This window comes from Rissa tridactyla, chromosome 11, assembly GCF_028500815.1.
Source record: "Rissa tridactyla isolate bRisTri1 chromosome 11, bRisTri1.patW.cur.20221130, whole genome shotgun sequence".
NCBI lineage: Eukaryota > Metazoa > Chordata > Aves > Charadriiformes > Laridae > Rissa > Rissa tridactyla.
The window spans coordinates 17,603,235-17,629,150 of NC_071476.1; the positions used below are offsets into that span (position 1 = coordinate 17,603,235).

At 36.5% G+C, this 25,916-nt stretch overlaps 1 protein-coding gene across 2 annotated transcripts in view; it reads left to right on the forward strand.

Annotated features, from left to right (window-relative positions):
• Positions 1 to 25,916, forward strand: part of DOCK2 (dedicator of cytokinesis 2) — a 198,930-nt gene that overhangs the window by 40,406 nt on the left and 132,608 nt on the right. For both annotated transcript variants that reach the window (XM_054217206.1, XM_054217207.1), the window contains 4 exons: positions 1,868 to 1,976; positions 11,317 to 11,387; positions 12,048 to 12,154; positions 25,024 to 25,172. In XM_054217206.1, coding sequence (XP_054073181.1) covers positions 1,868 to 1,976; positions 11,317 to 11,387; positions 12,048 to 12,154; positions 25,024 to 25,172 — 436 coding nt within the window. The remainder of the gene's footprint in view (positions 1 to 1,867; positions 1,977 to 11,316; positions 11,388 to 12,047; positions 12,155 to 25,023; positions 25,173 to 25,916) is intronic.

A 25,916-nucleotide genomic window follows, 5' to 3' on the forward strand; every position in this document is an offset into this window, starting at 1 on the left:
ACTACATTTTGTAGAAAGGTCATATATATTAGCCAAAGGTTTACATAATACAGACTCTGAAAACATGAAATATTTTCATTGGCCTAAGGTTATTTTCGGTGGTGAAGTTCATGTGTACTGTTGTGATGAAATTGTTTCCAAAGGAAATGATTAATCATCTTTTAAAAATTGCTTTCACAAAAAGTGATTTTAATTGAAATTTAACACAGAAAATCGTGTCTAATTGGAAGCTAGATGATATGTCAGGAAATAGAATTGTCATTCCACCTGGCTTAAATTAGTCCTGGTGTAAATTTAAGAAGCATGTTTAATTCGTGTTGTGTGATGTTTCTGCCTTCCTCCTTGCCCTACAGGTTTAATCAAGAAAGATTCAAATTTCTACTTGCATAAAAAAATAGGTTTAAGAAACTTCATTTATTTTTGTAGCTATGTTGTATAGTCAATAAAAGCTGTGTCAGTGCATTAGCCAAATAACTTTAATAAATAGACTGAGATAGTGACATTGTTACAACTTACATGTACTTAATTCTCACTAAAAAATAACTTTAAATAGCCCTCACATGCAACAATCTCCAGTATGATTACAAAAACTTGTAGATCAGTTAATCAAAACACAAGCTGCTAAAATACCACTTGATAATTAATAAGATAATTAAAAGATAATAATTATGTAAGTGTGCTTGTACTAAAACTTACTTGATGCCTTTCACATCCAAGTTTTTCTGGTATGCATTTTTTATACAGCTATCACACCTCAGTAGGAATGTACTTCAAGTAGCGTGCATCACCTGTGTTGTATACATGTATATATAATTATTTTTTCCCCTCAAGACAGTGTTTTGGATCTTGGGGTTCCTTTCCAATAACTGACTTAAGTCTTGTTGAAAACCATTGACCTAAAACAGTGCAGAGGCCATGGGCCTGTATAGTTAACCTCTGTGTTTTCTCCTCCTCAGAGCTTCTTGCTGGTCACTGTATGAATAGCAGTTTTGATTTTTCCTTGCTGTAGACAGGAGCTCTCAATTTGCCTTTAGTTCTCTTAAGGACTTCAGTTTCAAGTTGAAAAGAAAAGCGTGTGACACTGGAATACAGGACTTTAAAAAGAGGGGTTTTTCCTCTTCTGGTAGAGAAGGCAATACCTCGGAGGTGCAGCATTTAGTTCATGTTATCCTACACGCTTTTCAGGCTTCTCTTGTTGCCTAGGCTTCCTTCTTAGCTTGTTTTTCTTTGACTTTTGACAGCTGTTTCAGGTTAACTAATTTACTGTGACAGCAGTGTTTTTTACAGTTTATGTAATCAGTATTTAGTATTAATAGCTACTATGAACAACACAGGAGAGATAATGTGAAAGTTTCAAACTTTTGGACAGAGAATGAAGAAAAATTGGAGTGAGCTTAATTTAAATGCATTTTTTAACTTAAGCATCAAGTAGAGACTTTTTTCAAAAAGCAGACTGGTTACTGGGGACAGTAAAAATACCTGTTTGAAAAAGTGGCCATAAACAGTAGAGGAAAGAAACAATGTGATAACATGTGAGAAATATCCTAGAGTAGCTCAGTTGTTGCAGAAAGAAATCACAATTATTTTTTTTTGCGTATAAGGCATTTTGAAAGTGAAATGACTTTTTTTATATGCTCAAGTCTGGGAGGTGTCACTCTTTAGAGGCTTTTTAAAAAAATTGAAAACGCTTAAGTTGTGGTCAAGCTGAAGAATTTCTACTCAATACAGTGAATAGCATTGGTGAGATATCTATGTACATAATATTGGATCAACTTAAATATATTTTTCCGTTAATATTATATCTGGTACATTTAGAACTATTAAACTTTCTGATTCTGAAAGGATAACCCAGTGTGTCTCTCAACAGACTGTATGAAGGCAAAGAACAAACAGAATTTGAAGAATCTATGAGGAGACTCTTTGAATCCATCAACAACCTGATGAAAAGCCAACATAAAACTGCCATTTTGTTGCAGGTTGGTGTTTGCTTGGAAAGAAGTTGTGTTTGGTTTGTTGTATGGTTTTGGTTTGTGGTTTTTTTGGTTTTGTTCTTTTTAAATTGCAGAAAAGACACTCTTAGAAAATTTATCCTTTGTGTTTCTCTTGTAATTCCCCTTTATTGGAAGACCAGCTTGTCTAATAAATTGAAGACTAGGTTGAAAAGGTCAGGAGAAGATACGTTTATATAACGTTATGAATGTAGTGAGTGAAAGAACAAATGTGAAGATCCTGGAGTCTTTTAAGGAATCTAATGAAGTGAAGCCTTCAGTGGGAGCTGAATGTTTCATTCTTGAGTTTCTTCAAACAGGGATTCCACCGTCTTAGTTTGAAAAGTAAACTTTATACTATCAGCCTTTTGGAGATATGTTACTTAAACAACTGAAAATAGGGTAAAGGTTTCCCTTTCATGTCAGTGTTAGTTACTCTGTAGCTTTGGAATCTGATGTTTTTAAAAAAGCGAGGAAAGAAGGAGCTTTTAAGATCATTAATATATAAAAGCTGGTATTTAATTCTGTATTAAAATGGAAAACTATCAACGCTTCCTATGAAGTAGGAAGCAGACGATTTTATTAGACAACTGCACTATGGATGCTTCATACATTCTTTATGATGAACTCCTTGTGTTTATTTGGCTTGACTTTTCCCTCTGGTTTGGTGTTTTGATTCCTTTTGCTATGACTTATACTAGAGGTGGAAACCAGTGAAAAATTCTGTCTTGAATAAATCCTTATTGGCTGATCTTGAAATTTGTATTATCTGACACTTTGCATGGAGTATTAAGGAGCAACTACAAAAGAGCTAAAAACCTAAATACTACTTTAATTATATAATACCAGAATTACAGTAATGTTCTAAATGCATTTGAAAGTCATTCAGATACACTCTGTTGTTTGACAATTCTGTAGAGACCTTCCTGGGAATAGTTTGTATGTTTGAAAGACTCTGCATCAGATGCAGGAGAAACTTTGGAGGAAGGAAAAAGGTCTTTACTATAAAGTAATACTGAAAGAGATACTTTATATGATAAAGTCTGTTCTTGTGGTACTTCTACTGTATTAATATGTTAACTAACAAATAGGCCTTGGAAGCCTTTATGCCCTTTGAGAGAGGGATGTCGTGTCACTGCGTTCCTCCCTACCTTAATCTCAAAATGGTTGTGTGGAATTGTCTGTCAGTGTTTCCTCTAATGAGCAGCATAGTCTCTTCTTGAGAGTGACAAGAAATAGTTGTAGAAGACTCTTTTTCTTGCTTAACTGCTGCTGGGATGCATTAATGGGTTTGCAACCAGCAATGCTGACTTTGAAAAGGCTGATGGGTGTGCTTAAAACACATGGTATTGTAACATTAATGGTGGTATGACCTTGTGTGTACTGGTGAATGCTGATTGTGCTTATTGTGATTCCCATATTTCAATATTTGGTGCTAGGTCTTAATATTACACCTGTTTAGCAAAAATATACTGTATCTTTGCTGGTGCTCTTAAGAAATAGTTGAACCTTGAAAATATAACTGAACAGCTCTTAGAAGGACTAAACAAAAGATGTCTATGCAAATTTTAATGAGCATATAAACATGTTTTAAAGATAGACTAGCTATTTAACAGTTATGCTTTGCCCAATACCATCTTAAACACGAATATTTTGTTTTTCTAACGAGTGCTGTCAGTTGTGAAAAAATGGATCATATATATTTGTAACAATGGTGCAGTAGTGGGTTTTTAAGTATCTAAATCTGCACCAGCTACTGTAAGTTTTCTTTTTAGCTGAAACACTTCGCGGCAGACCTGAGATACTGGTTCATATCATAACTTTGCTGTCGTCCCTACTACTGATAACTCATACAGACATATTTCTGGATGAAACCTACCAAGAGTTTGATTTACATACAGTAAATAAAAACTACTGCATTAATGTTATAAAATTCCATTAGGAGAGGCATGGAATGAGAAGTGTCCCACTGCAGTTAAGTTCCTACTTCTGAAAATAAGTTTGGGGAGAAAAAATAAAAAAGGCCACTCCATCATAAGCTCCATAGGCATGTCAATCATGGTAGCTTTCACAATGGACGATATGTTTTTCTGTGCCTATTTGGAGGAGACTTCAGTTACGATACTTGAGACTCCTACTCTGGTAGCTGGATATAAGTTGTGCATAACAGGCCAGAAGAATGGAGATAACTTCTGTATTGGGTGAGATGGGGCAGAAAGGGGTAGAAATAAATTCATAAGTCTGCCTAAAACCAACACTGATTTCCCTCCCCTCATATTAAGTTTTGGGATGACTGTGGTAGACAACATAGTAGTACAAAGTTAACTTTGCAGGATAAGGGACGGGTAATTATTCAGAGATATTACAAACACGCAGGACTCCATAGTTGTTATACTTCGCATAACCAGACAGGAAAGTTCAGTGTCTATTGGAAAAATAGAGAAATAATCAGAATATCAAAACAGCCTTAAATCTGTCATATTTGAAGTTATCATTGATATGACTTAAAGTGGAACATAGATTGGTAAGATCAATTGAATAAGTTTAAGTGGATGACACTATGAAGATATCAGAGAAGAAAGTTTTAGGAGCCCTGAAGGATGTTAATTGGGTTTCTCAGGGTATTGAAACTTGAAATAAATTAGTTTGCAGAGCCTTGGAATGTGAATTCTTAGCTCTTATTTCACCCTTGATTGTCCAAATACCTATGAGGTTTAGCTTTAGAAGATTTAAAGTAGTATTTTGAAACCTGAAATGTCTGTTGGTCTGTGCTAATAATTTTTTTTTTTAAACTTGGAACTCAGTATTTTAGTCAGTATTAATTTCCCAGTCATTTCTACTGATAGAAATCATAGTCAGACTTGTGTTGAATATTAATGCAGTCAGGACAAGATTGTTTATAAAATTACGTGTCATATGAAACAGCCTAGTCAGTGCCAGAAGCACTTTATTGTTTCAATTTAACTTTATCTTCTGAGTGTAATCTTACTTCCTAATCTGTCACATGCTGTATAAGTATACAAAAAATTAAAAATCTATCTTTTCAATCTTTTGTTCTAAAGCTGGCTGAAGTGGATAGATGCTTCAACTTACTTTACTGCCCAGTCTTTGGGAAATGTAGATATCTAGTTCTGTTTTGCAGTACTGTTTATTTAAGCTTTGAACAGAAGATTGAATTGTTGATTTATTGTTGGTAAATTGGTAAACTGGAAATTTACATGTAAATCCACACTAGCCCTTTTTTTTTTTTTTTTTTTTTTACTTCAGGAATTGGGAATTGGTGGTTACCTCTTTTGTTTAAAGATACAGACAGAATGCTTCTCAACTTCAGCATTTTACTACAATTAGGATTATAATTTCAACATCCTAACTTTGCTGATGTTTGAAAGCAGCCATATAAACTGGAGAGAGACCTGATTTTAGGTCCTGGGTTGTTACTTGTCAAGAGATTGGCCCTTGTAGGCAGTGGGCAATCTCCATTAGGGTACACCAGTGTGCGTGTGCAGGGTAAGGGTTCCTCCTTTTAAGAGACTTCTCATAGTTTTTTCTTGTAATTATTTAAAAGAATAGTTTCAGAACTGTCGTGATACTGACTTACTGGTGGTGGCACTGATCTTCCTAGATATTAGACTTAAACTTTTTTTTTTTCATTTATTTTGGCAGGGATGATATTACAGGTCTGTTTCATTTATCAGTTGCTTCTCTGTAGCCATTGCAGATGAATTTTAGTAGTTTTAGAGATAGTTTTTCTTAAAGTCTTTATTTCTGAGAATAGACTTCTTGAAATCTGGAAACTTGGAAATAAATTTCTAGCATCTGCAAATAGTTTGGTGAAGGGAGAATCTAGGGGTGAGGGAGTGTAGGGAGGTGTTAGTACCTTCTTCCCTTTCTCTTAGCTCTCGGGGAAAAAGACATCGTATTTCTGCAGATATATTTTGTGTCTGTGTAAATCAACCTAGATTTTTGGGGCATAAAATCTGATTATTTTAAAACTTCAGATTATGTGTTTTTATAAGGTCATACTGTTGATGTCTGATTTGTAGTCTGCATGTGCCCTTTCATTGTCAAGCTTGTGCTTTCAACCTTAAATAACAAATCAAGCCACAGCTTCTTTTCCAAAAACTGTTCTGCCCTCAGATGACACATCACATGTGACCTACAGATAGTCTTGTCTGTTGCAAATGTCAGCTATATGCAGCTTGCTCCTAGGCACTGATTTTAGAAAGTAGTACTCCCAATTCTATGCATGTTTTCAGAAACCTTGTATGACATGTTCTCAAGGTTATGGAAACATAAGAAGAAATTGTCTATGGCATTGAAAAGTATGAAAATAATTTAATATAGAGATGCTACCTTTCTCCTCTCATTCTTTCCCACACGTTTTTGATCCATGCGTACTGCTGCACTAGATGCTAAGAACTTAAAACTGTAGAGATGCATAGATTGCTTAGGAGAGAATAAGGCTAGAAAGGTACTGCTTTCATTGTGGGCTACAGTAGGGAATGGCATAGTAACTTGTTAAAGTTGCCTTGATTGCAAATAAAATTAGACTAAGAAACAGAGCATCGATGATTTAGAGTGTTCTTTTCATCTCATGGGTACTTGAATTTCATGAATATGTATAATATAATATTGCAAAAGAGGGCAACTAAGAAAATAAGCTTGGTCAGGAGAAAAGGTTAAAATAAATTTAACAGTATATTGTATATGTAGGAAATAATTTTCTGCAATGCTCTGGGTTTATCTGTATCCCACTTAAAAAAATTAATCTCTAAGGTCTGCAGAATGCAGAACATCTTGTACTGCTTACTAGGAGATTTTTATGACTTCATTAAGGGCAGCGCTCAATCGTGTCCATAGTGCATCATTTGAAGCAATTATTGCAAATGAAACTTGGGAGTTTTAAAGAATGCAAGGGATATGCTTGTTATTGTACTTCAGTTGGTACTACAGAGCTGCAGAGAAATGGTAGATACAGCCTCCTCATACAAGTGCAGAATAGGGAATATGTGGGAAGGCAGATGACAGCAGACAGCGCAATAGAGCAAGTGTCAGAGGAGTACTGCTTGAAATATTTTTTGGCCACTGGTGGCCCTGTCCTTTATCAAACATCTTGCACAGTAACTGTGAATTGGTGTAAAATGAAATTCAGATGATGCTATTGTACGGTATCTTCATATAGTATTTATTGTGTGAAGAGCAAGGAACAACACATTGCTGAAGTAAAAGTGGGGCTAGGATGAGTTTCTAGATCACAACAGGTATTTGTACGGGTGTTTTAGATAGCCCCAATGTTTCACAGACTTGATTTTTTTTTTTTTTTAAAACAAACAAACGTTTTTCCCCAACCTATTTCAAGGAGCTAACAATGGTTAAGATCAGTAGAAGATAGAATCTTTTTGTTGAAGTGGCAAAAGCATTTTAAACACTGCTTTGACCTTCCCAGGATTATGTATGAATGTGGGGATGAGATCTGCAGAGGAATGACTTTTTATCTGAAGGCATCTTAAGCCAACATTGAGCCAGTTGGAAATACCACATACATCTTTGCTGCAGGCTAAAAAAGTCTTTCTTTTTGAATCAAGACCTGAATAGTTCTCTTTTTTTGTTTGTTTGTTTTAAAAGTTGTCCAGTGCAGTGGAAGCTTGTAGAAACAAAATGATAGCTTTATGGTGTGTAAAAGGTCTAAATGAGAGCCAAAGCAAGCTGTGCTCTGATTGTCTTTATTCTAACCTCCCTACCCCCTATAAAGAAGAGATTAAGTTTTTAACAAGGAGCTTGCTGTTTAGAGACACAGGGATGTATGTATTCTAGATAGGCTTCATTGTAACCCTTTTCCTGAGCGGCTGTTTCGTCTCTGAATGTTTCAGTATAGAAGCACTGTGATGTTGATAGCTATTGAGGGAAGAGTAGACAGCTTCACATTTAGTGACAAAGCCAAAAGCTTTTCAAACCCTCAGCACATTAAAATTTCAAATTGGTACCTGGAAAGAAAAATACTTCTTCCTTGGTCTTTGTAATTTCAACCGTATATTCATACTAATATTCTCCTACTGCTTATTGTGGTTTTGATGTGCTTGGTTTCCTGTTGGCCTTGCCATGCTCCTTACACTCCCTCTCACGAGAAATACTTGAGTAGGCTCTGCTTTTATGTTGTATGTCTTAATGCACTCTATCACAACTGTTGTCTTATCATTGGTGTACATAAATTTATTGTCCTGAACAAGCTGGCATATTGGTGCTCTGGGGTGACTTGTATGTATTTCACGTGTTCAATTTGTGCATTTGCAAGGCTCATTCATGAAGTTTTTGTTTAAACTAATCTTTGTATGATAGTTCAAATGATTCCCGTTGTTTGAAACCAAGTTGTAAAATCTCAGGAAATGCAAATTCTAATAGTTTGTTAGAGGTTTTGTCATGTTTTGTGGCTGAGATTCAGTGACTTGTTGACTTCATGCAATATGGTTCTGAAAAATACACATTGAGTTAGAATTCACTGCACAAGACCAAACATTAGTTATTATTTCTGGTCTGGAAATATTTCAGCGTTGCTTACCCTTTTTATCTTCAGTTAGGAAAGGGATGAAAGTGGCACAAGAAATTATAATTGGTCTGTTGCAAAAGGATAGCAGGCATATGTTTATTCTGTTTTATAAAAATCCAGACCAGTGTGGTTTTGCATCATATGGAGCACTCAGTTGATGTAGCATTCCCATGGCATACCAGCGCTTTTTTTCCAGTTCCTGTTTTATGTTTCAGTTACAGCTCTTGGTAGGGCTTCTGCTGTTGTGAGAATTGGTCCTGTGAGTTTTTGTGGACTCCAGGCAGTTATCTAGATTTTCTTTTTTTTTTTTTTTTTCGTTTTTGTTTTTCGTTTATGTAGGACAAAGACTTAGATCTCATGATTCAAGAAGGCTTTTGGGACTTGACTTGCAAACTACCTCTTGAGTTTTCTCTACAGAAGAGAAGCATTTAGCTTAGTGGTTAAAACTGGAGAATCTCTTATGACATATAGCCATACGTGTTTATAAGCAAGATGTAGCTTTTTGCTCTGTCATGCTAAAATCATTGACGACTTCTGTTTCTTTGTAGAAACTATCAAATCACTTCACAGCAGTGGTTTCTGAAACCTGGTGTGAGAGATGGAACCCGATCTTATAGTATTATTTTGAAAGCATATAACTGTGAAACCAGGAGTGTTTTCACTTAAAAACAATGCTAGGTCTATGTCTAGGCAAGCATAAGTAGTCAAGAACTTACCTAGATGAGCGCAGTGTAGAACACTTTCTGATAATTTTTGGAGTTAGTAGCTTACTTTAGGTTTATGTAGTTTGTTTTACCCTATTGTAACTTAAATTTCCTTATGCTGAATTTAAGAGACATAAGTAGTCAAGAATTGTGTTCCATTGGTTCCAGGCTTACGGTCTTTTTAGACTTGCTATCGTGTATAGCAGTAGTTCATAATTAAAAATCACATTTGCTTGTATTTAGTTCAGTTTATCCCTTATTGTAGTTTAAAATATGTATAGACTTCAGGGGCTAGTGGAAACATACTTGTGTTGGGACTTTTTAAAATTTGTTTGGGTTTTATGCTTTGCCAGTATAAAACGGAAGGTGTCATCTTTACTGTTTTGTTACAATCCCTATAAACAAATGACATAAAGCAAGAGTTACTCCTGTTTTCATGGTGGGTACTATACTCCACTATTCTGAGTGAGAAGAAATGGTGCAATTTCAGCATGCAGTTATTGGATAACTTGTTTAATCCATCCTGTAGCGCACACCATATTACCTTGAAGAAAAGACAGTGTCTGTGTAATGCCTAGTTTTGGGATTTGTTTTAATTTTTTTTCACTAAACCAGGATGTATCATGGGTGGAACAGGCCCATTATGAAAAATAGAGCTAATCAGTAATAGAAGGCTTCACATTACTGTAACTTAGTTTTCAGCAAAATGTTAGTAGAAATTTACACCCTAAAATTGCACAATGACGTAAAGCTGTCATTACCTTTGTAAATCTTGTCATCCTGGACCAAGAAGAGGTTAGTCAAACTAAAAAGTTGTAAATTGATTCTTTTTACTATGGTTGGATTTATAGCAGCATGCAAATGTAATTGATGTGATTAAATCTGTTTTCTTCAGTTGTAAGTTCATAACGGCAGCAGAGATTAACTATAGCTTTTTGCTAAGAGTTTTTGCCCTGTAACAAAAAATTGATGCTGTGGTCAAATTTTAGATTGGCAAAAATGTTTTTGGCAAAAAGATATTCTGGTTTTCATCTGAAATAAGAACAGAGAAAACAGCTAACTTGTTTTAGATAAATAACTATCCCTACATGTTGTTTCTTTTGTCAGTCAGTGATGACACAGCATCTTTACACAGATTTGAACTTCCATGAAAAGGCTCCACTTGTAGGTGACCTATTGAAATGGGAAGATGGGAGGGAAGGAAGAGACTTGGTGTCCTGCTTCAGATCTGTATCAATGTGGCCAGGTTCTCCTTTTTGACAAATTATTTAGCACTTTACCAAAAATACTGTCAAAACCACAGAGTCTATTTTTGCTTGGGATTTATTACAGCTCTCAGCCGAGAAGTATGGCATATCCTTCTGGATATGCAAAGCATTTGAGAAATACAAGCTTGTTAGTGGAAAGATAAGTCACAGGTCATTTTGTGAGCATAAAAATCATTATAGGCAGCTCTTAGTATCTAAAGTGTAAGTAGAGAAATGAGTGGACAGTGGCACAGAAAGTGTTAAGTGTTTAACATTTTGGCTTTTTATTGCAAGATTTTTAGCTATGTGTGCTTTCAAAAGGTATTGTAGAGGCCAAATACTTTCAACCTAAAAAGGGACTTTATGACAGAGTTACGCAAGTTAGTCTTTAAGGGTGTTAGCCTGAAATGTTAGCGATGATTTTGAGCCTGAAAATTACCTGCTTAATTATTCTTGTCCATGTAAGAATAGTAACGTGTGTCTTTTTCTCACCCTTGTCATCTTTTAAGGTTTGATTATTCCACTGCACTGTCAAAATATACCTCCGAAACTGACAGGATAAGATAAGCTATCAGATAGCTTAGCTGCAGGTGGTTGGTTAGGGAGATGATGCTCCGTTTAATCTATTTTGGAAAGTGTAGCTTTAGAGTGGATAGATGACTCTTACCCTGACGTCAGCCTCCTGCATGGCACGTTTCTGGGATGGACTATAAAGTCCAAATTTATCATTGTTTGTTTTGTGTGCATCTGTTTCAGTGGTGTGCTCTGTACTGTTTGTATGCTGTATATGCAGATAAGTGTACAAAATTAACACAATCTGTGTATCAATTCAGGTTGCTGCCTTGAAGTACATACCATCAGTTCTTCATGATGTTGAAATGGTCTTCGATGCCAAGTTGCTGAGGTGAGCTACTTTTGAACATTTAATAGCTGTATCACGTGGTGTATACAACGTATCGCTGCTGTCAACAATCAATTCCTATTGATCAGTTTAAGTCAACAAAGCTATGCCAGTTTGTACTGATCAAGACAGTGGTGGACCTCTGGGCATACGTTTTTAACAGAGTTCCCACGCGACTTACATAATGACAGAATTTGTTACGGCGGCCCAATACTTAAGCACTAATTTGGTGAATAAAGTGAGCAAATGGAACAATCTTTTTTTTTTCCCCTTCCCCTCTCCTTGCCCCTCCCTTGAATAAACCCTATTCCAGAAAACCAAATCTGATTTTTGCAGTTTAAAATAAGATTTTTCTTTATTTGTCAGACAAAGATAAATTGCCTCTGCCACACAAAAGTATCTTAATTCCATTGAAAACAATGGAAAGTAATAAACATTTGTAAACATGGCCAAAATCTAGTTCATCCTCATCTTGTTTCTCTTGAAAGTTTTCTTTCTAACCTGCTACTGATCTCTCATCAACATTTGTGATATGGTAAATAAATCCAAGTCTTAAAAAGAAATAAATGTTTAGAAAGAGATGATCTGTTGCTCTTTCTGTCTTTATTAACACATGATGAATCCATCTGTATGGTATTTATGACACTTTTCCTTTACATGCAGCCAACTACTATATGAATTTTACACTTGCATTCCACCAGTGAAACTACAGAAGCAGAAAGTGCAGTCCATGAAGGAAATAGTTCGCAGCAACCTTTTTAAAAAACAAGGTAAATATAAAGTGCCTTTAAGGCTTGAAATAAATAGGCGTGAAAATGTTGACTGAATTATGTTTTGCGCAATTCATGTTTGAAATTGAGTAAAACGAATACTGAAAGAGTGTGAATGTTAGAAGTCTGACCTGTGGAGAGGATTTGCTTCTTTCTACAAGATGTCTATTGTGCAAAGCGTGATTGCTAACCTAGAACAAGGAACAGGTGGGTCTCAGAGGAACACTTTTGTGTTTTTTTTTTTTTTCTCCTATGATATAATGGCTAGATGGATGAAGCTATATATATCCTTTCAACACACTTGTGAGCTCTGTAGTGAAGTAGGAACATGAAGTCAAACCTCATGAACACAATTATATAAGGCCTCTGCCTGGTCAGAGGAAAAAAAGTCTGATTGTGCTGTAGTCTTAAATTTATAAATTAAAAAATAAATAATGTCTTCTCTGTGCGATTTTTTGCTAACATCAAACAGTTGACAGACAAACCAAGCAGCTGAGACCGTAAAGGCAGCATATAATACTTAAACCGCTTTCCAGCTTAGCTGTTTTGCACTGGTTCCTGTATAAAAGATGTGGAGATGCAGTGCTGGGAGACATCACTTAGTGGTAACCTGGCATTACTAGGTTAACAGTCGGACTTGATGATCTTACAGGTCTCTTCCAGCCATGATTCTGTGGCGATTCCAAAATAACCTGTCAATTTCATTTCTTTTTTTTTTCTTTTTTTTTTTTTTTTTTCCTTTGGAGGAGGGCAGGCATACTTTTCCACCATCCTCAGTGAAACCCAGTCAGGGTCAAATAGACGCTTGCAAGTGTATTTTCCTTTTCGTGAGGCCATTTCATGGCGAAGCTGTCATTCCTCTTAGCACTAACACCAGCTAACAATGTTACTGTTGCCTCAGTGGTGTTACCTGAGTATCTCTAAGGACATTTAGTCATAGAGTTTCTCTTTTGGGTGATACTCTTTTTAACTTTCCTTTCACCGAACCTGTCTCTACATTACTAATGGCAGAAAATCAACCTTGGGATAATTGCAGGGTGTTTTCTGTCTAACTGATATTTTATGATTACTTGCATTTTTTTTTTTCCCGTATTCCTTGGATTTAACCTTCAAGTTGTAATTACCATGGGGGAAAATCCACAACATGTTTAAATGTAGGCACCAGAGAGTGTGAAAAGACCAATACGCAATTAAGTATCTCTGATATAGTAGTATGAAATGTTTCTGCACTGTGCTATTGTAATATTGTGCACAGTAAATAGCAAACAAGTAATTTTTCTTGTACACTGCCATGGTTTAAAATAGAAAATTCCAAAGATGCTTTTTAGCTATTCATTAAATACAATTGATTCTGAAATTAATTGGGTAGAGAACCAACTCTGTTTGTAGGGTATAAACAATGCCTGATTCATTACTCCAAGCAATGAGGTGGAAGGTAATTTACAAGAATGAAAGCATATGTAGTGTATCACAAAATAGGCTGCAGCATGATAATTAAGGTAAGATTGCCAGCAGTATCATTAACTAAAGTTCATATTTATCTAGAACAGGTAGTATTTTTTCCTGCCATGAATATGGATTATATTTAACTACATTGCTAATTACAGTGAAGTCTATTAATTTGCGTGTGTTTCAAATTACCATTTTTCCTTCAGGCTTTAGTATTTAGTCTCTTTCCATGTAGTTCATTACAGTTCCAGTTCAATTCATTTACTTCTATTCCCAATGGTATTGTCTTTATAATTTAATTGGATTTCATATATTGCAGAATCACAGAATTGTAGGGGTTGGAAGGGACCTTCAGAGATCATGTAGTCCAACCCCCCCAATATTGGTATTCCTTTTCCTTTAGCCATTGGTGTTTACAGCGTCTTCTAAGGAAGCAGACTTGTGAAAACATGAAAATGCTTTTAAAAAAATAAGAAAAAAGCCAGTGAAATTTGTTTTTATTAAATAAGTTACATGTGAACCTGAAGTTCCCAAAGCCTTGAGGTTAAACTGAATTTATTGGTACGTATTCCCAGGCATTCAAAAGTTTTCACGGTAGACTGGCATGGAATAGAGTGCTTTCGTCAGACAGGATTCTGTTGACTGCTGCTGTAACTGATCTTCAGAAGTCATACAGTGCTACAGCACTTTTACAAGCCTTTAAATTACATTGACAGATTTTTTTTTGAGGCATTGATTTCTTGTTCCCACTCTGTAACTACAATATAGCTTAGAGGGGGTTAGGTAGTTCAGGTGTTGGAGTGGCTGAATGCAGGAAGACCGATGCTTTCAACTGCTTGTGCGCTTTCACCATCATGTTTAGGAGCATTCTGAGAGGATGTGTGAGCTCATGCACAGACATTTATCCAGTTTTGTCTTCAGACAATATTATGTCCCGCTTGATTAGGGGACAAGAAGTCTTCTTAAACTTAATTGTTGACACTTTCCTTTTAGATCACTTGATAATTCATTATTTAAAAATATCAGAGGGAAAGAAATGGTTGTCTTGTCCTGTATAAGCCCCCCCCTGCCCAGGATTTCAAAGTCTCATTTATGATGTAAGAAACTGTCTCCTGGCATATATCTTTCCCTTTGTATAGTGGGATGTAATGGATTATTGTGAAATTTTCTATTGGACCTACCAAATAAAAGTTTTGTTAGAATTGCTTCATTTCTATGTAAAGCTACTTTTGATGCATCACTGGCTTTTTTTAGGAAACCTATTGCCAAATTCCCTGACCATCTCCATTTTTGCGAGATGACCAAATGAAGACATAGCTATTTACAAATTACACACAATTTTTATTGTAGCTAGTGTTTCTGAGCTTATAGTCTTTGGAGCTAGATTTTTATTCGAAGCTGACCAAGGAATATTCACTGACATTATGCTGAAATTTGTAAATCAGTTTTTTATTGTTGTGAAATGTATATAAAATGCTTGAACATATGATAAAATGTGTATGTATGCACACTGCTGCTTTTGACTTTATATTCTCTAGAGCTCCACTCCTGCTTAGGAGTTTGTGCCGTAGCAGAACACTCTGAGATCTACTCCAAAGAATATAAGCCCTAAGTAGGTCACACAGATGGTCAGTGGCAGGGGTGGGAATAGAGTTTGAGTCTCTTGGCTTGAAATCCAGGTCCTCTGCTCACTACTGCATGTTCAGCATATGCAAACCACTTGCTGATTTTGGAAGAACAGCAGCAGGAGACATATGTTAGCAGTAGGGGTTAATTTGCCAGATGCCAGAAGAAATGCTGAGACTACAGTAATTTTTTTTTTCTGAACTGCAGAACTCTTTCTATTGTACTTTTGCTTGAACAAGATAGGTACTTGCACACACCCATAATTAGACTGGTTTCCTAACATTCATGTGTACATTACTGAGTTTTACCTGTGAAATATTCTGATTCTTTCATTACACTGCTTGAAAAGTATTGTTAGTTCATGTGTTGGTGATCTAGAAGAGCAAAGATGTAAGTCAGATCTGAGACTTATTCCTTAATAAGTAATGCACATATAAATGTGTTCTAAATTTCTGAGGTGCAGCTGAAGAAAACTGTCAGTAGGTCAGTCCTGTGCTATGAATATTGTGGGTGTGTTAGTAATTACGTACAGGTTAAACTATGGTATCTTTTAAATTAGATTATTATCTTAAATACTGTAATATTAAATTTAAACAGAACCAATAAAATAAAATCTGTGAACTTTAATATAGTATGCGTAATATAGCATGATATACAAATGGGTTTGGTAATGTCATGGTTTTTTACAGTGGAGCCTCAGCAGTCTAAGATTGTTCTACTAGACTCTTTAATGAACTTCTCTGTCTGAAAAAACCAGGAAGATAATGACTTGTACTTTTGTGTTCTTTAGAATTCTTCTTTCTAAAGGTTTGAATTTGTTATGTGGGCTATGATCTGTCAGGAAATGCAAGTTTTACTCACTGTTCATAAATTCCTTTAAAATGGTTCTCTATTAAAACACAAAAATCTTTCCTGTGGATTCACTCTTGAATTTTGTACTTAAGTTTGAAAAGATTAGTTTAAGAAACACACTTCTGAGTAGTTTGTAGTTTTTTGGGTTTTTGGGGTTTTTTTGGTTTTTTTTCCTTCCTCCTTTTGTAATATGCAGTAGTGTTTTTAGGGGTACATTACCTTTAAAGTATCGCTTCAAACCCTGTATTTTTTTTTTTGCCAGTTCTATTCCTGCAATATTTTCATATGGATAAGGATAGCATATACTTATCTGTAGGTATTTATCTGCATACATCTGTGATGAACATGTGTAGCTAAAACCATTACTTTTTTCTGTTTATGGAGGAGTAGGTGACATGCTCGATATTGCTACTGGTAACTTTTTGTTAGACTTGACCCACTATGGCAGCTTTTTTAGTACATTTTTTTAAAAAAATTTTGAAATAGGGAGGGAAATCAAAATCAAGTTAGGTGGACTAGTTTTTAACAGTGAACTTCTAAATATATGTGTAAAAACTTTGTTTATAACTACTTCATGTAGAAAAAGAAAGAACAAAGGCGTACCACAGAAGTTGATATGAAGCTATTATTTTAGCAAAATTTTGTGTGTCGATTAAATGAAATGTGGAAACATGCAAGTTGGAATTCATCAATATTCCATAATCCAAACACAAGGCAAACTTTTAAATCTACCAGAGAGGATATGCTGACAAGCATTCATGGCGAGCTGGCAGACTATAATGATTGCAAGCTGGAAAAGGCACCAAATGCTTAAAGTGTTGTTTTGGCTACTGCAATGATAGTGTTAGATCTGGCTGCCTTTGAATACATGGCATTACTCAGCTCCAGTGAGGAGTGGAGAAACTTGAAGGTATGCCTTCAAGTCAGGAAGTGGATGTATTCTGCAGTGTTATGCTTGGTCGCAGTCGTGTGCTGTGACCGTTAATGTTGTACCCATTCTGTATCTAACCTTACTGGCTGACACTTGCTTTGAATCATCAGCAACAGTGTTGTGTGCTGGCTTCACAGGATCAGCCATTGTGTTTCTCCTTCCTATGTTAGTACTGTATTCCAGGAGACAAAAAGTATTTTCATCTTACAGTGCAGTATAGGTGACCTATGGTACCGCCCCTTTCTGTGGCTTTGAATTTGAACTGTGAAATTTGAATTTAGATTTAGCAATGAATAAAATATATACAATTGTGAATTCATGGCTTCTGGGCTTCTAGCAGAGTTAAATGGCAAATAACGAAGAGGGAGGACTTTTGATAGAAAGATGCCTGCAGTTGTGAACAGATGTCCTTTGTGAAGAAGCATGGCACTTTAACTGAGCACTGACTGCCATCAGAAGTCTCTCCTTGTTGAAGGAATATTGTTCACTGATTTTATTTCTAAGGCTTTGCTCTAAATCTGTATTCAGGTGACACCTATGTCCTTATTAAATCAGCATGCCAGTTTTTAAGTGGGCCTGAAGCCATCCTAACAGATGGATATGACTACAGGCATGCCAGGGAATCAAGAGGAGTGTTTCCTAAGGGAGACAAAAGTGGTGTTAAATCTTTATTACCATTTTGGCTGCACGTATGAGGCAGTCAGGAATGAAGCCCATCTGTGATTTTTGCTGAAGGAGACCCAAATGTCTTTTTTTTTTTTTTAATGGCATTATTGCATTAATGACTTAGAGTTTGAATTTCACTTACCTAGTACAGAAGAAATCATTATAGATATCTTCTGAAACAGAATAAGGTGACTAGAGGGGTTAAAAAAAAAAAAACCAAAAACCCAAAACTAAAAACATGTTACTCCTTAATCTTTTATGAGAATGAATCTACCTATCCTTATTCAGGAAGGTGCTACCAGGGAACTTCTCTCTGAGAAGTGCATTGACTTTGGGGTTGATAAATACATAGAACAATATGTCTTTTGACAGACCTTGCTAAAATAAGTGCAAGATGCTGAAACTGTATGGTGATGTTTTATGTGTTCAAATACAGTTTGGGGCAGCACATGTTTTATTCTGGCTTTTAGAAAAGGAGCCAGTCAGAACAGTTGTTTTTTCAGGGGTTTGAACATTAAGGAGGGGTATATTTGTCTCCAGCAATGTTATCACATCATTTATCAAGAAAAAAGCAGTTAGTAATTAAATAGGCATCTGCCCCTGCCACGGTGTCTCTCCCCCATCTGTCTTGAGCTTTCTTGGGGTGGGAGAGGAGAGGTGTGTCTGTCTGGATTGCTTAGTCATAGAATCATTTAGTTTGAAAAGGCCCTTAAGATCAAGTCCAGCCATAAACTTAACACTGCCAAAAGTCCACCACTAAACCATGTCCTTAAGTGCCGCATGTCTTTAAAGACATCTGCATGTCTTTTAAATACCTCTAGGGGTGGTGACTCGACCACTTCCCTGTCCAGCCTATTCCAGTGCTTGATAGCCCTGGAGGCCGTTTCCTCTTGTCCTATCGCCTGTTACTTCGGAGAAGAGACCGAACCCCACCTCGCTACACCCTCCTTTCAGGTAGTTGTAGAGAGCGAGAAGGTCTCCCCTCAGCCGCCTTTTCTCCAGACTAAACAACCCCAGCTCCCTCAGACGCTCCTTGTAAGACTTGTCCTCCAGACCCCTCACCAGCTTCGTTGCCCTTCTCTGGACCTGCTCCAGCACCTCAATGTCTGTCTTGTCATGAGGAGCCCAAAACTGAACACAGTATTCGAGGTGGGGCCTCACCAGTGCTGAGTACAGGAGACAATCACTTCCCTGGTCCTGCTGGCCACTTTATTTCTGATACGTGTCAGGATGCTGTTGGCTGCCTTGGCCACCTGGGCACACTGCCGGCTGTCAGCCAACACCGCAGGTCTTTTTCTTCTGGTCAGCTTTCCAGCCACTCTTTGCCAAGTCTGGAGTGTTGCATAGGGTTGTTGTGACCCAGATGCAAGACCTGGCACTTGGCCTTGTTTAACTTCATTATATTGGCTTTGGCCCATTGATCCAGCCTGTCCAGATCCGTCTGTAGAACCTTCCTACCCTCAGGCAGATCAACACTCCTGCCCAACTTGGTGTCATCTGCAAACTTACTGAGGGTGCACTCAGTAATGAGTCCAGATCATCAAATACTACAACAGAAGATTTTACTTTGGCTCTTTCTTTTCTTGATTACTGTCTTCCATGGTTTTCTTATTTTCTTTCTCCTTTTCCCTAGTCAATGAGTTGTTGACGCTCAAATGAGCGCTTTGCTCATTTTGCTTACTTAACTTGTGCAATGATACCTTAATATTATAATCAGGAATTTATACACCCATTGAATAATTTTTTCTTTTCCCTAGATAATAGTGGAATTTCATGTTTTGTATCATGTTCCAGTGAAAAAGTTTTAGTGGGGTTTTTAAAGATGAGAGGGCATAACTACAGTTTTATGTTAATGCTAGTCCACCTGCAGGCTCAGGCTGAGACCAGGGCTTGTTTGCTACGGATGCTAGTCTTTTTCAGTTACTTTGGTTGCATGCGTTCACCAGAACATCTTGGACTTGCATCCTCATATGGGATGACTTGAACTGGAAGGGATCATATAAAAGTAAATTAACTTTTGTTTTCTAAGACTATTGTCTTTTGTGTATGAATAATGTCCTAGAAGTACATTATCTGGGTTTACTAAACACAAAATAAAATAATTCTCCTGTATTGCCTTAACTAACAAGCTAGAGTTTATCTAGCAGCCAGTCATAAAATACAGGCATATAGCCTTAATCTAAACCAAAATAACTAATACAGAAAATACAATTTGCTTGTAAAAATATATTGAACAATTTTCCCATTAATTACAATTGCAGGTTTTGTTTGGCTTTTTTTTAAAAAGGAAATAATATAACTAAGGCTAGTTATACGACCTTTGAATTTGCATGTAGCTTGACACTTCAACATTGTTCGCATCTGAAAATGCACTGTAAATAATTAATCAGCTGCATATGTTAAGTCCTTTTAATAGATTCTCTATGTATCAAATATGGATCAAATTTTAATTTATATTGCGAAGTACAGCTGGGAATAATGAAGCTTGCAGAGTAATTAGCTCTTAAAACTGGAGGAAATCAATTGTACCTTCTGCCTCAGCAGTTCTTTCAGTACAATAGGAAAACTTTGTCTACACAAGAAGCCCTGCTTTCTTAATATTTAAGAAGTATGGAATGGCTTTATGCATAAGAATTATTAATAAGTCAAAGATATATTTCTTTTATCAAAATACATGTGTGTGTGGTTTTTAAACGAGTTCTAGGCAATGGTGGGAATTTTGCGTTCTGGTAGGAAAAGTTTTAAATAGCCTTTGAAACCCTGCTGTGGAGGAGTTTTAAACTCCATGAAGTTTACTTCCACTCCTTTTTAAGGTGTCCAGCACAACTTGTAACTCATTATTGGTCATAATGGGTATCACTGGCATGTGAAGTCAGATGTGATTTAGTTATTAATATACACATAATATCTACCTTGAAGTCCTAGCTTTTTTTCTATATCAGTATAAATTTAAAATGTACTTTAGCTAAAATACAGAATTCCCCTTGAACAGGGACTTCATTCAGTCTAGTCTCTTACTTTACTTTTGAAACAGAGCTCATTAAGTACAGATGTTTATTATGATTTATTACCCAATTGCTTCCTGTAGCTTTAAAAGCTACCCAAAGAGAACTTTTATGTTTGCTAGCTGTTAGATGTTTCAAGGGAGATCTTAATGGCTTAAAAATTGAGCTGGATATTATTTTGGAGAAGCGGGGGCAATAAGTGTGTTTATCCTGGCTGATGTGAAACTGGTATGTGCATATAACATTCCTCTTTAAGTGGTGAAAAGTTGCTGAAATGTCATGCAATTTGATATGACTTTGAACTTTGCTGTTAGGAACAGGCCTGTCAGCATAGCAGCCCCTACTGATTTTTTTGAACCGGAAATGTTTTAAAAGCACTATTAAGAATGGTAGTTATGAGAAAACAGTTGCCAGCTAAATGTCTTACATGCTGTTGATTTGGAATCCATATTCCTACGACATGTGATTGCAGATTAGTTAAAGGTTGGATGTGTTTGTTTAAATATTTCCATCTCTGTGTTGTATTAATTGTAGCTGTTACTGTGTCTATTGCAGAATGTTAGAGTAATAGTTATGTGTCCTAATAAAAAGTGCAGTTTGTACACAGCAGGTTTAGAGCAGAGAACTTGTGACACAAAATGTTGCCATGTGTAGTCGTAGGTGTAATGGCAGACAAGTATGTCCAGTGATACTGTATGCAGATGAGCTTTATTACCTATCATATGAGTTTGTGTATTGGATCCATAATGCTATAGGAGAGATGGGGGGTTTAGCTTGTGATGAATCATTCCTGCAGCCTGTCTTGCACGTGGATAGAGAATCTGAGAAGGAAGGCAGAGATGAGGTAGAGTGGGTATCAGAAAAGAGAAATTGAATTTTTGATGTCACTCAGTTCTTGCTGCATGTGTACGTTCATATAAGTTAAACGTATGTGAAGCAACATTTTTGCCTCTCTACAGATGCTGTGCAAGTGATATGGACTGAATCAACAAGAAAAAGGTTTCTCCCATCTGTCTTTAGAGTCATGATTTTGATGTCTTTTCTTCTGGTCTAGGAAACTTTGATGCTTGAGTCTATGGGTGAAAAAATTACAAGCCTTAAAAATGTCACTATTTACATATATAGGTATATACGTAGAGATGTACTTTGTTCCTAACTTTCTGACAGTCTCCATTCATTTTCCAAATATTCAAGATCTAGCAGTCTCCTGTAACTTTATTGCTATATGCTGGCACTTAATTGTTATCGTAGTTGGCTGCTATCGTCTGTTTCTGAGGATTAGCAGCTGGTCATCTGCAGTGCACCAAGCTATGCTACCATTAATTAGCAATTTTTGCAATAAAGGGTCATAGAAAAGTTCAAGTTGGAAGGGACCCGAGAATGTGTCTAGTGCAACCTCCCACTCAAAATGGGGTCAGCTGTGAGGTCGGTCCAGGCCGCTGTGGGCCTGCGCCAGTTGGGTCTTGAAAATCTCCAAGGACAGGGACTCGGCAACTTGTTCTTTCCACTGCTTGACTTCATGATGAAGTTTTTCCTTATATCCAGTCTGAACTGCTTGTTTCAGTTGTGAGTCAATTTTTTATTTGTTTTTGTCTCATCCACTTCAAAATCTGTTAAATGCCTGCCGTCTTTCAGTAACAGACTAGAAATCCACTGCAGTGCATTTTAATTTCTCTTTTGCAACTTCATAAGTGAGTTCCTTGCGTGTATCTCACTGATGTGAGATACAGCTTCTATCTCGGCAGCATATGGGCTGTATGGAGAAGTTAAAAGTCTAGCATATAACTCTTACACCCCAACTCTGCTGTGGGAATGAAACAGTCATTGCTGTTTTAGAGAAGTGGGTGTTTATACTAGTAGGTTTAGCAGGTGTTTCCACTAAAACACTTATGGTCTTTTTCATAACCATCATGAAATAGAACTTGGTTAGCAATAAATGTTATGTCCAAAGGAAAAAGTATCTTAAATATTTTTGGAGTGGTCAGAACCTTGATGAATGAATCCTGAGCTGACCATACTATAAACTTATTTCCACCTGAATAGCCTTAGACTGTTGAAGGACAGTTTCCACAGATGGCAGTGAAAACAGAATTGAAGTTTGTTTTCTAGCTTTTTCGAAAGTAGGTAGGTAATAATCTAATTTACAATTCGTACATATTTGTCGACTGAATATATAAAACCTTATAAAAAAAAAAAAGCGCTATCACATTTCAGCAAGTTTTAAAGGTATTGCGTAGCGTATAACTTCGAACATCGCTAATGTTGTTTCTTTGGTTTAGTTTTTGGTCAAGAAGCTAATGACACTGCATTTGTTGCATTTGTAATTAGTTATTAGAAGTGGTTCATATGAGCAAATCAAGAATTTGCTAACTATCAAATTATGCCTCAGTTTCCGAAAACTGTATAATGTTTGATGTCTACAGCTGGTGACTACAGATCTATCGGTATTGATGACTCTTGGAGGGCAGTTTTTCTCTTGTCTCCATGGTCACAAATCCACACTGAAGTGCATTAGGAGTGTTAGTATTACCTGCTGGTACGCTCTACTAAGTGCTTTGTAGATGCAGCTGTTTGGTTTCTGAATCAGAGGGGTAGGCTGTGGCTTGTGTTAAGTGCAGGAAGCTTGTCTATGTGCAGAATCCATCACACAAATGAACTGTAAGCTGTGTGAAATTCCTTTTTATGCTGCTTTTTGAACAAGTCCTGTGTTGGTATGCGTTCTTTAACTGCTGTTTTACTAGCGAGTTCGTAATTTAGTCACTGAGAAAGATATTTCTTGTAGCTTGGAACAAGGGTTATAGAAAATCAGATAAATAGCTTTTTATTCGTGTTGTGGCATTACCAAGAGTAGAGATACTTTCTGAGGCAAGAAATTACACTGGCCCTTAGACGTAATAAAAAGCTCCTGGCTTTACATGGCTTGGAGCTGTTACTTGAAATAAGAATAATCTGCATGGATAGCTTCTGTGGCTTCATCTGCAAAATTCAGAAACTTATAACCTACTTCCCATTCTTTTCCTCTCTTTCTTACACTCTTGCCTTCCTGTACTAGCACCCTTATTTGGGGGATTCTGAGCCCCTGGCTTGTTTTAAGTCCCATTGGATACAGTTTCAGCATGGCTCACGCTCCACTAGTTCATCAGTGAGTATGCTGTAAGTCCAGGGAAAGGTATTCTAAATCATTCTGAAAAGAAAAAATAACAAGTCGCATTTTCATTTTTGTTTGCAGTAATTAAGAAGTTTTCTAGCTTTGTTCTATTATTTTTTCAGAAACTGTGATATGTGGTATTGATAGAAAATAGTATCCAGTTGGTGATACAAATATTTTTCCAAAGACAGACAAGAATTTTAAGCAATAGGAACTGAGTTGAGTGGAAATGAGTAAGAACTTCAGCTCACTGTCTGTGACTAGAATGCTTCTGTAGTTCTATACAAATTTTATTCTGAGGTGGAACCTTTGAAGCTACATTTAGCTCTGTTTTCTTCGTAGGTTATCTTCATGAAGATAACAAATCTTTGAAGCATCTGCTCAGCGTTCTTCATGCTGTTGTGTCGTACTCTTTAATTACATAGCACTGTACAAATAAGTTGCTACTTCAATCACTCAGTGCATGTATCAAATTATAAAAAAATAATCTTCTGTATCTTTTATTCCTAGATAGACAGTGCCTTCATTGAAGTTATTTCAAATTTGTGCATCTTGTCTTCCCAACGTTTCCTATAAGCACCTCTGTCTTAAAAAGTCAATGTACACATGGGTTTGAAATGTAACTTACTATTTGTGTCAGCTTCCTTAGATTTAAATAAGGATCAATGTATGCATACCTCTCGCTCTCGTAGGCTTGATAGGCCTTTCATTAGAGTCTTTTCCTTATCTGCATTCTTTTATGTGTACTTAGAAGTTATGTTTCAAAATGGTGCGCATAGAACAATTCTGTTGCTTTGTGTCTTATTTTCAGAAAGAATAATTTAGTTTAGTATTTTTCTTACATTAAAATCCTGTCACTGATTAAACATAGCTTATTTCTAGATGCTTTGTATGTAAAGTGAATAATTTGTCGCTAAGTGTTTCGGACAAGCTAAACAGCCTTCAGAATTTAACTGAAACAAACTATTTTTATAAGGAAGGTGTGTCTTTCATACATAAGAAATACTGTTGACTTAAAAAAATACCATACAAGTTTAAGAGTATCCCTGAGGCATGACTGGAAGATCAACAATTCCATGTTGGAAGGGACTGTAGCTGTTAAAGCATGTTGTGTTTCACTGTTTGGAGGAGGGTTTATTTGGAAGTAGTATTTGATTTAGATTTGTTCTTAAGATAACTTGCTTTCTTTCAGAATGCAGGGACATTCTGCTTCCTGTGATTACAAAAGAGCTGAAGGAATTACTGGAACAGAAGGATGATCAGCAGCTCCAGGTCCAAGAGAAGAAGTACTGTGTTGAATTACTTAATAGCATCCTGGAGGTTCTGAGCTGTCAAGACCCTGTAAGTATCGATGATGATGTAGATGGCCCAAGTCTGTAGTAAGCCTGAGCTGATTAGGTAGTAAATTATTGATGCTGATGAATCTCATTTAAATTTTTAATACAAGTCAGTGGCAAATTGAACTTTTCTCCTATTTTTCATAAACATAAGTTAAAGGGCAGTTGAGGTATTAAAGGTGAAGTACTGAAATGAAATCTATGCTATCTTTTTTATTTCTCAATTTTATATTCTTTAAATAGTCAGCTGCTGTAAAGCACCACAGTATTATTAAAAGCAGTGATGCTGCTGTGTTTTTTTCCTAGCAAATGTTTAGGCACTTTTAGTTTTGACTGGTGAGTTTCAATGGAATATACGTACTGAAATTAGTTAGAATGTTATGACACCAAGCTGGGTATCGATGACACCAAGCTAAGTGGTGCAGCTGACATGCCTGAGGATTGGGATACCATTCAGAGGGACCTGGAAAAGCTCAAGGAATGGGTCCATGTGAACCTTTTGAGGTTCAACAAGGCCAAGTTGCAGGGAGTTCTGCACCTGGGTTGGGCAGTGCCCAGTATCAGTACAGGCCGGGGGATGAAGGCATTGAGAGCAGTCCTGACAAGAAGGACTTTGTGGCACTGATGGATGAAAAGCTGGACATAAGCTGACAATGTGTGCTTGGAGCCCAAGGTGCCTTCTAACCCAAACCATTCTATGATTCTATCCTGGGCTGCATCAAAAGAAGCATGGCCAGGAGGTCAAGGG